Genomic DNA, 16,790 nt, shown 5'->3' on the forward strand with positions numbered 1-16,790 from the left:
CTATTTTGCTTGTTTTTGAAAAAATTAACTCATTGTCCACCCCCTACTCTTTGATCAGCACCTGTCTTGCAGCCACCAGTTCCACAGTAGTGCATGGCACCACAACCCTTCAGTAGGTGTGCCTTGTGTTCTCCTAAAATCCCTCTAGCCGACAGACACTATAAGTGCCTACTTTGTTTAGAAGATACAATCAACACCCAGGCCTGCAAGCACTGCAGGGCCTTTACTGCCCACGGAAGTAAAAATTGGGAGCCTAGACTTCACAAAATTCTATGGAATAAGGCAGTCCTCACCTCAGGTTCCTTAATCAGGAATCAACTCCAGTCTATACCGATAATCCCTAAGAAACCTGTCTTGGCTTCCACTTTGACATCAATATAGGAATCAACATCCCCTCCAGCTTGGGCCACTTTGACACCGACAGTTGCAACACCATCTTCCTCATCTTTTGCTGTGCAAAAGATGCAGAACATAAAAAGAAGAAGCATAATGAGAAAACTAAAGACTTACCACAAGTAGTGGAGGGCCTCCATAAGGTTCATTGCCTCTGGTGCAGAGACAATCACTGTCTAGAGATCTGGTGATCGATGCTTCTCCATCTCCATCACTGATAATGTTCCTGAACATAATTCTTGACCCATCTCCTAAACACCACTACTGCCTACCTCTAACTCCCATTAAGAGGGTGAGATAGTAGACTGCACACCACTGTTAACCGTCCAGATCATTCTTCTCTAGTGAGCTTTCCTAGACTCTCTCCATGCTGCACATTTCAGTTGCATTACAGATCAAGAACCATAGGCATTAATAACAAGGCTCTCGTTCACCCTCTTATGAGTGGGACCACACTTTCCCATCCTCATATGGCAGCATATTACTACCTGCCTCAATAACTCTTACTAGTCAGTCTGTGCATCCTGTAGCAACAGTTTTGATCCCTGCATACCAACCACTTCAGCCTGGCCACACAATACCAACTTTGATACCTGTCTCCATATTGAAGCCATACTGAGAACCTCAGATAAGTACTCTTGTGGCTCCCATTTACTCCCCCCCCCACCACAACATTTGTGCTCTCTAACAATCCCTTCAACCAAGGCTGAGGAGCGCATTGCAAAGGCTTCTGGGTATACAGCACATAGTCCTTGGCACAGACAAAACTCCACATAAACATCTTAGAATTCCTGGCTGTCATCCTATCATTCTTCTCTTTTAAAAACTCTTTCAGGGCAAAGTTGTTCACCTTAGTACAGACAGCACTGCATTCCACTGCTTCTTAGGTCATCCAAAGGACACTCTGGGCTATATCTCCATCTATCATATCCTTTAGTTTTTTTTCTCTTGCTCTAAACCAGGGGTTTCCAGACTTTTGAGCATGAGGGCCACATCATATATTTTTCACATTTTTTAGGGCTGAAGGAACATGTGTGTGCATACACGCAGATGCACGCATGCACACACACCCCTGCACACACACCCCATCCGCATGAATGCTCACCCACACACACTGCATGCACCCCCACCTGTGTGCATGGGCTGAAGGGAACGGGCTGGATAATATGGCAGGACAGGCCAGATGTGGACTGCGGGCTGTATTTTGGATACCCCTGCTCTAAACAAATGGTCTTATCATCTCTGAAGTTTTACCTTGCTGCTAACTGACCCTTTGCTCCTCAATTAGATAGACACTCCTGGTTCTGCCAGCCAGACATATGCTGCTTCCTTAAGTCTTTACAATATGTTGCCTTCAGCACTCCCAGTCCTGCTGGCGTGGAACCTGCCTCTTTTGTTTCACCCACTCACCAAGGCCCATTTCAAGATTTTAGCTAGGGCTAATGTCAGACTGATTAGCCTCACTTCAGCCGGAAGAGTGAGTGAACTCTGTGCACTTTGGATCATCCCATAGTACTTTATTTTCCAAAAAGATAAGATGATCCTCTACCTAGATGTCTCAGTTTTCCCTAAAGTGGTCTCTGACGTCCACATGGTGCACAACATTTCCCTCTCTATGCTTTACAGCAATCCAACCAGACATGTCAAATAATCTTTACATACATTGGATGTGCATGGAGTGCTCGCCTTTTATTTTCATAGGACTTGGCCTTTTCACCAAAAGCAAAAGCAAAGTGTGCTGCTTATATACCGCCCCATAGCGCTTCAAGCACTCTCTGGGCGGTTTACAAGTTAATAATGCAGGCTACACATTGCCCCCCCCCCAGCAAGCTGGGTACTCATTTTACCGACCTTGGAAGGGTAGAAGGCTGAATCAATCTTGAGCCGGCTACCTGGGATTGAACCCCAGGTCGTGAGCACAGTTTTGGCTGTGGTACAGCGGTTTAACCACTGCGCCACAAGGCACCAGTCACTCATCCTCTCCCTTTGCTATTCCTCAAGGAAGAAGGATATGCCCATCTGTTCCCAGCATCTTGCCCTTTAGGTAGGAGACACTAGAAAGCACTGCTGCCATCTAGGCCACATCCCCAAACCTAACATTATCAAGGTTTGAAGCATAGCCATATCTGCAGCGTTCCTGAGAGGTGTCCCCATTCCTGACATTTGCAATAGAGCCAGCCAGGTATGTTTGTCAGACACCATTGCTTGGACACAAGGTCCTGTCTTGCTGTGTGTTTCATCTGTCAGCCTCCAGAAGGTAAGCTCTAGTTGCCTATTGGTGTGTGTTCAAAGAAGCCATGAAGGAGGAGGACAGGTTGCTTGCTGTGTTTCTTCAAGAGGTCATCTGTGAACTCACACAACCTGCCTGTCACCCTCCCCAATGTCTCTGTCTCTATAGCAAACTGAAACTGAGCTCAATAGGAGGAGAGGGTGGAGTACACCCTAGGAAACAGATGGAGCCCTATCAAAATGCTTCTTCTCAGTTCTGGAAGATTCTGAGGTGTTTTGTGCATTGCAGAATAGCTCGTTGGTATGAGTTCACAGACGACCACTTATAGAAACATAGTTACAGTAAGCGGCCTGTCTGTTCTTGCAACATATCCAGAATTGTTTGACAAACAGGACACAAAATTATATCCACTGAACCTGTATTATGCTATAGCATTCAAGTCAGCGTGGATTTCGGTCATTTTCTCTGTGATCCCTGGAGGGAGGCAAGGTTGTTTTTAACAAAGCTGATGTTAGGATTCACTACAATGAATATCCATCTGATTGCCTCTTAATGGGAAACCTGTCTAATCTCTAGGTGATTTTGCATGACTAGTCTTGTGAAGCATGTCAATACAGAGGAAGTTAATTGTCTTTCTGAAGCATTGTGAGTTGCATAAAATCTGATGCTGAATAACTCCAGCCTCTCTAAATTAGCAGATAATCCAGCAAGTTATTCAAAGAGGTAAACAAGAGGTAATTAAAGTGAGAGATACCATACAGTAAATAAACTAAACCAGTCTTGTAGAAAATGTGAAATAGTATCCAAGTTCAGATATAGTGCTGCTGTTCCTGAGAAAAACTATCACTTAGTTTTTATCAGCTGTGGAGAGATTTGAAAATGACCTCTTCAGCATCTGAGTTCAACCTCTGAAGTCCTCAGTTTGACTTAGTTGGCAGTTTTAAGTACCTGTTCAAAATTGCCCTCTGCCCTCTAACTCTTAAATGTACTGTACAGAGATGAAATCCTGCTCTCAGGCAGTACCTTACAGCTTTGATGCCCCTTTCTAATCAGTGTGACTACTAAAAATGGAAATATTTAAGATTGAATTTCCAAGATAATGGAGTGTATTCTCAAACTGAACAGGTTTTTATCATCGGATTGATTGCTGACCGGAAGTTCCAACATTTTAATCCTGTTTTAGAAACCTACATTAAGAAACATTTCAGTGCTACTTTGGCTTACACGTAAGTTGTTATCTACTTTTTTTTTTTTTGCTCCCAAAATATGTTCTGAATTTTAGAAATATTAAATTCCAATTATTATGGCTAGTCGTGTTTTTTAGTGGAGTAGGTAGCCTGATTCGTTATTGCGGTTATGTAGATCAAGACATTCCAAGACTTTTGTCCAGATTAAACTACATATAGCAGGTCAGTCTTGGCAACTGAAGTGATGTTATCCAGATGCTCCCTCTCAGTACTGTTAAATGAAGGACCGCTTTACAAACAAGAGGTTGAAGAAGTAAAAGAAGAGAAGTTTGAGAAAGTAACTAAACAGAGTAATTGAAATTAAAACTTTGGCAGTGCCCCCCAAAGGTACACAGTCCGCTTTTCCAAGAAGTTGCCAATCCCTGAGCCATAATATTTTCCACACTATTATATGGTGAGCACTTCGTCCTGATTAGTTTTTTTCATGCTTGAATTATTTCATTTGTTCAGCATTTTCTGTTAAGCCATGTTAAATGCTTAGTGATAGGATCAAGATTTTAATATGCATATTTCGGTGCAGCATTCTTCTGGATTTAGCAAGATTTATTCTTTTTACCACTTATATTTGTTAAAGTTTGTTGTGAACTAAGGAAGTATTGAGGGCTCTTGGCAAGTTGCTGTTTTAATCTAATGTTACTGTCCTTTAATTATTTATTAAGTGTCAACAAATAAAGCAAGTGATTGAAGTAATTGATTAAAATGTAGTGACACTTATTTTATGTTTAGAGAAAATAGATTGCATATTTTGAAAACATGGTTTTTAAAAAAGAATTAAATTTCTAATCTGTGTATAAATACAGCTCAATATTTCTGAGATTGTGGATTGCCCGCCTGCTTTTATTATATTAGTGGTAGAAGTTTCATAGTTTCATTCACACTTCATTGTTTTGCATATCTATTCAGAAACAATTCCTGTTGATTTTAGTATTTCCTATTCTTTAGTGAGGCAGACACAGAATTGCAACTTCAAAGTGCAGTCCTGTAGACATGTTGTGTTCAGGATCCTAATGGCTTAGGTTCATTGGTATAAATCTCAGTGATGGATTGTTGCTAGTTAAGAAGTTGTCCTAGACATTAGCTGTTACACAGCAGACATGTAACTTGGTGTAAAACATCAAACATCTGCACTGATTTTTTAACTTGGGGCAACTTGCCACAGAAATTTATAGGCACATTTTTTTTTTTGGTTGGATTTCATCCAGCCATGTATAACTTCTGTTCTGCTCACTGGGCCTTCTAAAATTGCATCATTATAGAACTACAGTCTTAATCACTTTCACCACCTAAGTGAAGTCTCAATGGTACCCTGTTTGTGTTAGATGAAAAGAGATAGAGTTATACTTTGTGGCATAGTGGTTAAACTGCTGTACTGCAGGCAAAAACTCCTCATGACTGCTCAATCCTTGGTACCCGGCTCAGGGTTCACTCAGTTGTCCATTCTGCCGAGGTCAGTAAATTGAGTACCCAGGTTGCAGCGTGGGGGCCGGGGCGGAGGGGATGTATAACCGACATAATAAAATTGTAAACCATCCAGAGACTGCTTTATGCACTATGGGACAGTAATTAAGCAGCACACTTTGTTTTGCTTTTACGCAAGAGCTGTTTTTCCCCCTGTAAAATATTAACAGATGCATATGCTTCTTAGTAGTAAAACTGTTAGTCTAGAATACTAATTTATAGCTCGACATGTGCTCTGATCCATTTCACTGGACAGAAAAATCTGCAAACAAACAATATACGTATGTGTAGATGTGTCACCTGTATTCAGTATATAATAAATCAAATCTTAATCTCTTCTAAGATCTCTGTAAATTAATTGGTTTAGAACCTTGCAACACTTTGACATACATTTACTTCGCAAAAACTATGAAGGAAAAATAGAAAAGCGTTGGCTTGGTGACAACTATGTATTTTTTATGTTCAGCCTTTTGCAGTATTTATAGGATGCATAAAATGGGCAGCGTTTTTAACATAGTGGCCACAATTGTATTTCATAGCTATGCAGATAGAATAACATTTGAAAGCAAATTGTCATACAACGCAGTATGCAGCTGATAATGTCTGCAGTGATTTCTTAACTTAGGGCAATTTTCCTCCAAAAGTTATGCTATTTATGCTGCACCAGCATTACTCGGTAAGTGGATTTAGACTATGAGGGAAACCTCTGCAGGCATAGGTCTTCATACAGCATCTGTATTCTGTTTTCACTAGTTTGATAGACTATGTAGGAATACAATTTATGCCACAAAAATAATTATTCCAGACTGTCATAATGTACAACAAGCACTATGTGTCTTTGCAGAAACAGGTTTGCATTGCCCTATACCATATATTTGACACAGCCTTTGACTGTGTGGAGCACGGCAAACTATGACAAGTTCTTAAAAAAATGGGAGTGCCTGACCACCTTATCTACCTCCTGAGAAATCAGGAAGCAACAGTTAGAACTGGATATGGAACAACTGATTAGTTCAAAATTGGGAAAGGAGTACGACAAGGCTGTATATTGTCTCCCTGCTTATTTAACTTATATGCAGAATACATCACGCGAAAGGCTGGACTGGAGGAATCCCAAGCCGGAATTAAGACTGCTGGAAGAAATATCAACAACCTCCAATATGCAGATCACACTCTGATTGATGGCAGAAAGTGAAAAGGAAATAAAGAACCTCTTAATCACGGTGAAAGATCAGAGTGCAAAAATGTTCTGAAGCTCATCATCAAAAAAACTAAGATCATGGCCACTGGTCCCATCACTTCCTGACAAACAGAAGGGGAAGATATGGAGGCAATGACAGATTTTACTTTCTTGGACTCCCTGATCACTGTGGATGGTGACACCTTGACAATTTTTGTCCAGTCGTGTTCGACTCTAGGGGGCGGTGGATGGTGACAGCAGCCCCGAAATTAAAAGACACCTGCTTCTCAGGAGGAAAGTGATGACAAACCTAGACAGCATCTTAAAAAGGAGAGACATCACCTTGCCGACAAAGGTCCCCATAGTCAAAGTTATGGTTTTTCCAGTAGCGATGTATGGAAGTGAGAGCTGGACTATAAAGAAGGCTGACCACTAAAGAATTGATGCTTTTGAATTGTGATACTGGAGGAGACTCTTGAGAGACCCCTTGACTGCAAGGAGAACAAACCTATCCATTCTAAAGGAAATCAACCCTGAGTGCTCACTGCACTTCAAAAGTATTGAAGCTGAGGCTCCAATACTTTGGCCATCTCATAAAAAGAGAAAACTCCCTGGAAAAGACCCTGATGTTGGGAAAATGTGAAGGCAAGAGGACAAGGGGACGACAGAGGATGAGATTGATGGACAGTGTCATTGAAGCTACCAACATGAATTTGACCCAACTCCGAGAGGCAGTGGAAGACAGGAGGGCCTGGCGTGCTCTGGTCCATGGGGTCACGAACAGTCGGACACAACTTAATGACTAAACAACAGCATGCCATATATTTGTAATCCAAATAATTCATTTGAGTCTCCTTCTAAGGACTGGCCAAGCATTGGAGGGTAGTTTACATTTTCATCCCTCCAAACCCTTCACACCTTTTTGAACAGTACATAATCTTCTACTCACCCATGATGTGAAGCAAATTGTTTTTGAAATGTCTTCCATATCCAAAAGTTTTATTGCTGCTGTTCAAGCAGTACAAAATCCCATTTTATTAAACTTGTTTTGTGTTTGCTTGAACCCTAGCCACCTTGTCCTTGATTATGGTTGTTGCTGTGTTAGTATTTTTGATTCTTCATCTTCAAACATTTTTTTTTCTTCCTGCACAGAAAACTGACAAAGGTCTTGCGAACCTACGTGGACAATGCTGGTGTCACTGATCAACTATTCAAAGCTATGAAATCTTTGGAATACATTTTCAAATTTATTGTGCGATCAAGAATCTTGTTTAACCAGTATGTATCATATTGTTCCTTCCTAATAGCAACATTTTCAAATTAATTATTTCTTACATGAATTACTTCCTACTTAATTACTTTAGAGGAAAGTTAATATTATTAGCGAAGGCTTTCACGGCCGGGATCTAATGGTTGTTGTGGGTTTTTCGGGCTCTTTGGCCGTGTTCTGAAGGTTGTTCTTCCGAACGTTTCGCCAGTCTCTGTGGCCGGCATCTTCAGAGGACAGCACTCTGAAGAGGTGAGTGCTGTCCTCTGAAGATGTCGGCCACAGAGACTGGCAAAACGTTAGGAAGAAAAACCTTCAGAACATGGCCAAAGAGCCCGAAAAACCCACAACAACAATAGAATATTATTAACTTGATACACTGTAAATGTTATAGTGTTTTATTACAGTCAAATCGATGTTGACTATTTAGCATTGCTGGATTACATTTTCCTGTCTGGTTAACTGTTACTAATTAATTCAGTGGCCAAAATCTTGTTGCTTAGTATAAGCCAAATTGCAACTTTTTGTCCTTTCCTCCCTGCTAAACAAAATGTCTCTGCTGCAGTTCTCAGAAACATATGGGCACACATATCTAGCACTGAAAATATGCTTCAGGATCACACATTGCTATCTGTCTTGGAATGATGCTGGTATAGACTTCAGTATATTTGCAGAACTCAATGATCAGAAAACTTCTGATAAAAAGTGTCTGTTGAGTAGAGCCAATACATGAAACCTTTATATATCTTAACTATGTTACATAATTGTTTTTTTTTTTTTAGACTTTATGAGAACAAAGGAGAAGCTGACTTCAGGGAGTCTTTGCTTCAACTCTTTAAGTCAATAAATGAGATGATGAGCAGTCCCTCTGAACAGACTGTCATAGTGAAGGTATGTTTTGGAAAAGGAAATGATTTAATTATATGGCCATGTGTTGATATAATGTAAAAGCAAGTCTTTCTTTAAGTTTGCAAAATGGGTTTTTTAAAGGTGTAATGAAAATAACAGATATTATTTGCTTTTAATTGTTTAGAGGAAAATAATAGTACTCTGTGGACTTAAGACAGTAGCTGAAGCTATATTGTACAAGCCACACATGGTAATTTTTTGGAAATTATGAATTTCTTTTTCCCTCTCTGAAGGTCCTGAGGCTTCTTTGGGATCTCTTTTGTTGTTGGAGAAAGCCAAGTCTCAGAAACCTGCAACTGGTGGGATGATGGTGTGATATTTGCAAATTAAAGACTGCTCTGTAGCCTCCAATGGATTCCTTATAATGAAAGAGATCCTAAGGAGACCTTAGGAATTGGGGGAATTGCAAAATTAGGTTCAGAATCTGCTTACAAAATTGTACTTGTTCTCAGCAGGCTAAAACTTTGTGTTATAGAATGTTGCCCCTAAATCTTGTCAAAGTTTCTTTGTTGGAAATGGTACTTGGTACTGCTGTGCAGTAGTAGATGATGGAGTTTACCCATGAAACACCTTGTATGTTGTGTTAGTTCTACTCTCTTGATCAGCAGCATTGCAGTCATACAGTTGTCTTTTTGCTGTGTTCAGTAGCACACAACTTGTGCCAAGTGTACTACTTGTGTGCAGGTTTGGTCCACTGTCAGAGAAATAGTAATGGCCAAATGGTGTGATCCTTCTTAGTTTCCTCAAAGAGAGATATAGATATAAAGTGGTGCCTCGCTTGATGAGGATAATTCATTTCATTCTAATAGCTGTTAAGTGAAATCCTCGTCAAGCGAAATTAAAAAAACCCATTAAAATGCATTGAAAACTGGTTCAATGCATTCCAGTTGGCGAAATACCTGCTCGTTTTGCAAAGATCCTCCATAGGGCAGCCATTTTCCAGTGCCTGTAAAGCAAGGAATCCGTCCTAAAGAACAGCGGGGAGCCATTTTGCACAATGGGCAGCCATTTTAGAGCCGCCGATCAGCTGTTTTAAAATTGTCATCTAGCGAAAAATTGGTTCCCAAAGCAGAGAACTGATCATCGTTAAGCCAGTTTCCCCCATAGGAACATCATTTTGTGATCGCAATAGCGATCGCAAAAACTTCATTGTAAAGCAGTTTTATCATTTAATGAAGTAATCGTTAAGCGAGGCATCACTGTAATGACTGTGAAGCCATTTTACACACTGGTACACACAGTGGTGACAGCAGCATGCCATACTTTTTATATACACATGTCTTGATGGTGCGCTGTATACTCTTAGATGTTTTCTCTGGAAAAAGACATCATTAGCCAGTTTGGATCAAATAATATGAAACACATTGAAATTTAGAACTTAGAGGCCAAAAGTTTGTAGGTGATTTAAGTATGTGTCTGATAAGTTGTTTAACTCATTACAGTGATTTGCTGCTAACTGATGAGGTTGCAGTCACATTATTACAGTCTGCCTGTTATGCAATGAGGCACACACACACTGTGTATACAATTTAACTTTCAGTTGTGTAAATCATGAAGAGAATTCTGACCTGAGTTATATATGTACTTGTTTCAGCTGACAATAAATTATCCTTAAATTAGAATATACAAATCTCAGTGAACTATTCTTATATTTTACTTCTAAAGGAGAAAAAGTAGTCATTGCACACTTTTTTCTTTTTATACTAGTCTCCTCTCTTTCCTTCATTCTTTTGTCTTATTCCTACATTGTGGTCATCTGGGAGCCACTAATGATTTGTGGATTTACAGCTCCTTTAATTCAGATTGGCCTAGCGAATAGCCTTTTCACATTCTGTTATAGAGTACTTAAGTCTTTTAAATAAATGAGAAATTTGTTTCCTATATTAACTCTGCCTGTGAACTGTGTCATTTTCATTATGGAATAATTAGTATTATAGTGGTTGAGCCTTCTGTCAGAATATATTGGATGCCTAGACAGATACAGAAAATGTTTAGTAGTAACCATGTTGACTTCACTCAACAGAAGGCAAAATAGGATTTAAGAACTATTTAAATATAATGAGAACCTTGCCTGTTCCAGCTGTATTAACAACTCTATGACATGGCCAACATATCACATATTCAGTTCATTTTACTATGCTTTATGATTGCCCGAGAACATAAGAATATAAAAAAGCAGTGGTTTTGATCTAAAGGAAGCAATATCATTTATTTATTTCACTGACGGCAGATTCTTAGGACATATTGCATACTATTCCACAAAATTCTACAAAATTCTCAAGAATGCTTTTTGGGGAAAAACAAGAATCCATGTGGAGTAGAACTTGTAGTGCACAGTGTCCAAAACTGTGTTGCTTAAATCACTTAAATCTCTTCCTGCTCGTCTAGCTGCTCCAGGCAGTGGGAGGGAGGACGATTCTCCCTGCATGGCTGCTGAGTCGCTAGCTGAGCAGGAAGAGAGCGGAGCTCTCAGGAGCGATTGGAAGGAATGAGGCTGCTGCCACCAGACGTGTGAGTGGACGGGCCGGCTGCAGGGGTCGGCCCCTTGTTAAGTCCACCTGCACGAGGATATTTATATTAATCTCTAGTAGAGATAGTTGGCAAGAGAAGAGCCTCTGTCTCCTCTGTTGCCATAGCCGTGTGGGTAAGAGTCACTGGGGCAGACTCTGTTGGTGACTGCTGTTGCCCCCTCAGAACTGTGGCATCCCATTGTCAAATGAAGCTTAAGGCTTGCAGCACTTTCTGCAGCACGTCCACCCAGGTGTCCCCTTTGCCATCCTCTTCCACCCTCTCTTCCTCCTCTACCGCATGTTGCCACCAGTCCTCCCCTTTACTGCCTCCCTTCCCAATCCATTTGATCCTTGCTCATCACCTTTCTCCTTCCAGAAGTTTCTTCCCCCTCTGGACTCTCATGTAAAGTTCCTGCCCTCATTTTCTCTATCTTCACCTTCTTCGGTGACTCTGGTGATGTTGGTAGCTTTTCTGTCAGCAGTGGATCGGAGATAGGGTGGCCCTGGAGATAACACATAGAGGATGATTAGTGTGGAATACCTGGGGTACAGTCTGACTCTGGGACCCTCTGGGACTTCCTCACAGTAAATTATGTGTGGGAGAGTGGCACTGTGATTTATTTGATTTATTGTAGACATGTTTATGATGAGATTTAGCTATAGATATGTATAGGTTGAGAGTTCTGTTACCCATTGTGTCTCCTATAAGTACAGCCAGCCTGTGTGGCCTTGAGCAAGCTGCACATTCCCAGAGAACCTCCAGAAGAATAACAGAATAATGAAGACAGAAGGGGCCTATAAGGCCATTGAATCCAACCCCCTGCTCAGTGCAGGAATACAAATGGATATCTGCTAGGTGGTTGTGTAAATTTCTCTTGAATGCCCCTAGTGTTAGAACACTCACTACCTCTTGAGGTAATTGGTACCATTGTTGTACTGCTTTTAAAGTGAGGAAGTCTTTCTTGGTAGTCAACTGAAATCTGGCTCCCTGTAACTTGAGCCCATTGTTGTGTGTCCAGCACTCTGAGATGATCAAGAATAGATCCCAGCCCTCTTCCGTATGACAACCTATCAAATATTTGAAAAGTACTATTGTATCTCCCTTCAGTCTTCTTTTTCCAAGTCTAAACATGGTCAATTCTTTCCATCTTTACTCATGGGTTTGCTTTCCTGATCATCCTTGTTTACTAACGGGATGGTAAACCACTTCTGAGTATTGTCTACCTGGAAAACCCTGAAAAAGGTCACCATAAGTCAGAATTGACTTGACGGCACATAATTATATGGTTATAGTATATGTTAAATGAGGAAAACCTATAATATTTTATTGATAAATTTTTTAAAAAAATTAAGCAGTAGGAACCTCTAAGCAGTGTCTCTATTTTTGATGTATCAAAACAATAGTGCTACAAGATTATAGCTTGACAAAGAAAATTTCTAGTCCTACTTCTCCATTCAAACTGTTAAACCTCTCAAATTTGTATCAATATCCCGTTTTCTCCTTCAAAGTTCCTCTCTTATCTGCATTCCTGATTTTTCTGCTTCAGCTCTTAGGAGGCTGCATTCCATTAGGGACTGTGATATAAATAGGTTGAGCAGTGTCTTGTAGCTTCCAGTAAAATTGAACAGGGGTGTACATTGTTTTTTGTTCTGCGCTTAAGGATTACAGAGGATCAGCTTTTTCCTCTGTGTGATTGTAAAAATACATGTCATCTTTATGCTTATTAAAGCATACTTGTCCTTTTTGCTGTGATGGGAATAGGGGCATGAACTTTGGCTTAGTTCTATACAAGTATGTTAGTATTTTTAATTAAAAATGTTAATTTAAGAAGTTAACAAACTGCTTAATTGTTGGTAATTGTTCATGATGTTGTACTGGTATCTGATGACTGTCGTCTGAAATTAATAACCCTGTACTCATGTATACCAGCATCTGGGAATAGCCAAGATAGTAATGAAGCCACTAATCATGCAGGGGCTCATTTCAGCTATAGCATATGAATTGAGTGAAGGCTGGATTGTCTGCTCAGGATTCCTAAGAATTAGTATTGACCTTGTGTAATGTTAGCAAGCTTCCTGGCTAAACCAATTTAGAGTTATTGTCTTTTCTTTCATTTTATTTTTTAAACTATATTATAATTTTAATAAGATTTGAAACATTAACCCGAGGGCTCTCTGGATTCTTACCATTAATTTCTTTTGCACAGCTAAGTACTATATTTTGCTTAATTTCAAATTCAGTGATGTAATGCTTAAATATGATTTTTTAAAAACAGAACATTATTTTCATTTCAGAACCAAATATATCCAGAAATGTACTGCGGAGTTTTGAATTTCTGGTAAAATTCCTTTTTGCTGTGCAGTAGAAGTATAGAGACCAACAGAAGAGAAAAGCTACAAGTTCCCTAAAGTCCACCCATTTCTCATTAACTATCAGTTAAAGTCTCAATAACTCACCCTGAGACATTTGTAAGAGAAAGAATAAAAATAGTTCTTTACTTCCAATTGCTTGAAATTACAGACTTATGTATACTGCTTTCTTTACTGTACACATACTTAGCAACCAACTGAACAGATCAGCAGCAAACAACTACCACTGAGAAAAGATATGGAAAGAAAATACTCAGGAAAGAGGTGGGCCTGTCTTTGAATTCAAAGGCTGGAAGGAATTATTGGTAGTGCTAAATAAGCAGACAATCACTCCAACCCAGAAAGTTATCTGCCAGTCATACAAACTACAGACAGAATGTGAGGTTGTTTTCTGTAGACGTGAATAAAGACTTGCACAATTACAGTGGGGAGAAAGTACTCTATTAACTCTTAAAAGCCAATTTCAAAAGTAGCTTCCTGTGCAACAGAAAGTCTGCCATTGGAAATAAAAATCCAAAGCCTACGTAGGCATGTGGAATTGGTGGCCCTGTTCATTTAATGTGGGTGATAAAAATTATGTACTGAAAATAATGTACTCAGATTGTTTTAATATTATATTTTATTGTGAACTGCTGAAAACTGAGCCATTTTTTTTTCAAATGAGGGAAGTTGCTTAAATGTAGCAGTGGTTAAAATTAAAATCTTTTAAAAGACCACAATATTCTTTATTAAAGCCAGAATTTACAGTGTGCCTAAAAATATCTGCTACTGATTCCAGTAGAGATAGACCGCCTGCTGCAGTTTATATCCTAGAAATCTGCTTTTAAATAGATACATGATCACACACGTCCATATACATTTTAGTTATATACAGTATTGAGAGATTATTATATCATTTCCTTTTATTTCTGAGATGCCACATGCCACTATTTCTGTCCAAGGGAAAGTAGTTGTGGGTGTGGGAGAATTTTATGTACTTGTATAGAAGGGGGTGTGTGATGGTGGTGATGATAACTGGGGAGATAATTCAGAGACTGCTAGAGCTGCCCAATCAGGACTGAGTGTTCTCAGTGGCCATGGAATGTTTGAGAAGGTGGGGAAATGGTTTGAGGGGAATAAAGTGGAATATTGTGGGCAAGAGTGTCATTCAGTGTCTCTGAGTGATACACTGAACAGAGGAACTCCCAATGATGTAAAAATTTTGGATATTTTATATCAGTGGGTAAAAAAATACAACTTTTTCTTTAGTTTCTTTGTGGGGAGGGGCAACTTGGGGAGTATTTTAAATACGTGTAGCATTTGATTTCTTATCAAGCCTAAGATGATTTAGTGCTCAAACAACATAAAATGCATAATTTATAGTGTTGCATAGAAATGCACCGTTTATAATTTAGTTTATGAAAATTGTAATGTTTGGTGTAGTCATGAAGAGTGCAGTGCAATTTTATTCATTCAGTTAAAATATTATTCTGTTTTGCTGTGCTGAAGAAGACATAACTTGTACTTGGTGGAGTGAGCTATATTCTCACTGTGAACAGCTATATTTATGGGTTGCATGAATTTCTTCATTCTTTGCTAACTAAACTCACTTTAATAAGAATCATCTCAAGAAATATGTAAATTAATAATTACTTCATGCATTATTCAAGATGAGCTTATTTTGTATCATTGATAGCTCTTATCGTCTATAAAGATATGCTAATGGGTTTAATTAAAATAATTACGCTGAATAATGTACCCTGAACTTTACCCCAAAGTAGTTCATATTAATCACCATCCACAGTTATATTTTTGTCACAAAGACAGTTATGAATTTCATAGCTAATGGATAACAACATTTGGGCATGATTGAGTCACCTCAGAACTGGTAGACAAGGCTGGGTTGGTTCTGGTCATGTACCATTTTTGTACCATGAGTACATTAGCATGGTCACAGTTGGGCTTCAACTGGGAACAGTAGGAAACTGCAAATGAGGAAACACTCATAAAATCTTAGCATATTTCTGCAAGTGAAAAGTGTGCAGTAGAATGGCAGTTTAGGAAAGTGCGATGGTGCAAGAAATCATATAGAACAACACTGAAGGGTAATAGAAGTGTAAAACAGGAAACTTTTTTCCACAGTGGTAGCCATGAGAGGAAATGGAAAAGGACATTTTATTGGATAGAGGGCACAATCTGAGTAGTAGTATAGAATGGTAGAACAAGGAGATTCCCAGTTTGAATCTTATCTCTGATGTGGCCTCAGTTGGTGGTCTTAAGCAAGCCTTGTCTTTCATCATCACCAGAATCCCTAACAGGGCACACTGTAGACCTGTAGGAATGCTGTAGAAAGTAACATTTATATAATTTTAAAAAATATATCAGCTACTTTTATTTATGGTATCATTATTATATTACATTTTGAATTGAGTTGCATGTGGGTTCAGTTTGTCATTAAGTAATCTGTTTTGTATCTGCTCTGATTTTAGGGAGCGGCACTTAAATATTTGCCCACTATTGTGAATGATGTAAAACTTGTTTTTGATCCCAAAGAACTTAGGTAAGTAATACGTGTTCAGATTAGAGCCTTCATCTCTGGCTCTCTTGTTTATATATGTTGGAATAAGCTTTATTGAAATCAGTAGGATGACTTCTGAATAGACTTTTTAACCCATGAACTTACGCAGTAATATGTCCAATTCAACAGATAGTGTTTAATTCTGAAAAAAAGATTTGAGGATTGTATTGTACAATTTTGTTACATTCTTCGCTTTTAATAACCCACAATCCAAAATGTATAAAACCTGCTTTTGTGTGTGTGATTGGTATTTCACAGTTTTCTTGGATATAATTCGTTACAACTAAAGTTCCTGAAAAATTTGGAATGAGTATGTTCCATTTTTAGAAAATGAAATTTTTAGATAAATGTTTTTGATCCTCTTAATTTATATATTAATCAGTAAAAAAAATTACTGAGACAGCAAAACCTTAATTTAAATATTTGCCATCAAATCAATTCCAATTCATAGCAACCCTTTTAGAATTTATTAGGTACAAGGTACTGAGAAGTCATTTACCAGTCCTTCGTTCTGGTGGGACCATGCAGAGTGCCTGCATTGGCAGAGCATGGAACTAATCAGCTACACAACTTGTGGATAATCTCAGCTGAGCCCTCTCCTTGGACACAGTGGGAATTCTAAACTTCTGGCCCTGTCTCACCAGGTGCTTTACCCCACTTTGTAAGATC

The 16,790-nt window shown here is 39.0% G+C and overlaps 1 protein-coding gene across 3 annotated transcripts in view; it reads left to right on the forward strand.

Moving 5' to 3' along the window:
* DOCK1 (dedicator of cytokinesis 1) overlaps positions 1-16,790 on the forward strand; it is a 489,282-nt gene that overhangs the window by 118,997 nt on the left and 353,495 nt on the right. For all 3 annotated transcript variants that reach the window (XM_078391202.1, XM_078391203.1, XM_020791492.3), the window contains exons 21-24: positions 3,749-3,849; positions 7,661-7,786; positions 8,558-8,666; positions 16,033-16,103. In XM_078391202.1, coding sequence (XP_078247328.1) covers positions 3,749-3,849; positions 7,661-7,786; positions 8,558-8,666; positions 16,033-16,103 — 407 coding nt within the window. The remainder of the gene's footprint in view (positions 1-3,748; positions 3,850-7,660; positions 7,787-8,557; positions 8,667-16,032; positions 16,104-16,790) is intronic.

Source organism: Pogona vitticeps, chromosome 3, assembly GCF_051106095.1.
Source record: "Pogona vitticeps strain Pit_001003342236 chromosome 3, PviZW2.1, whole genome shotgun sequence".
NCBI lineage: Eukaryota > Metazoa > Chordata > Lepidosauria > Squamata > Agamidae > Pogona > Pogona vitticeps.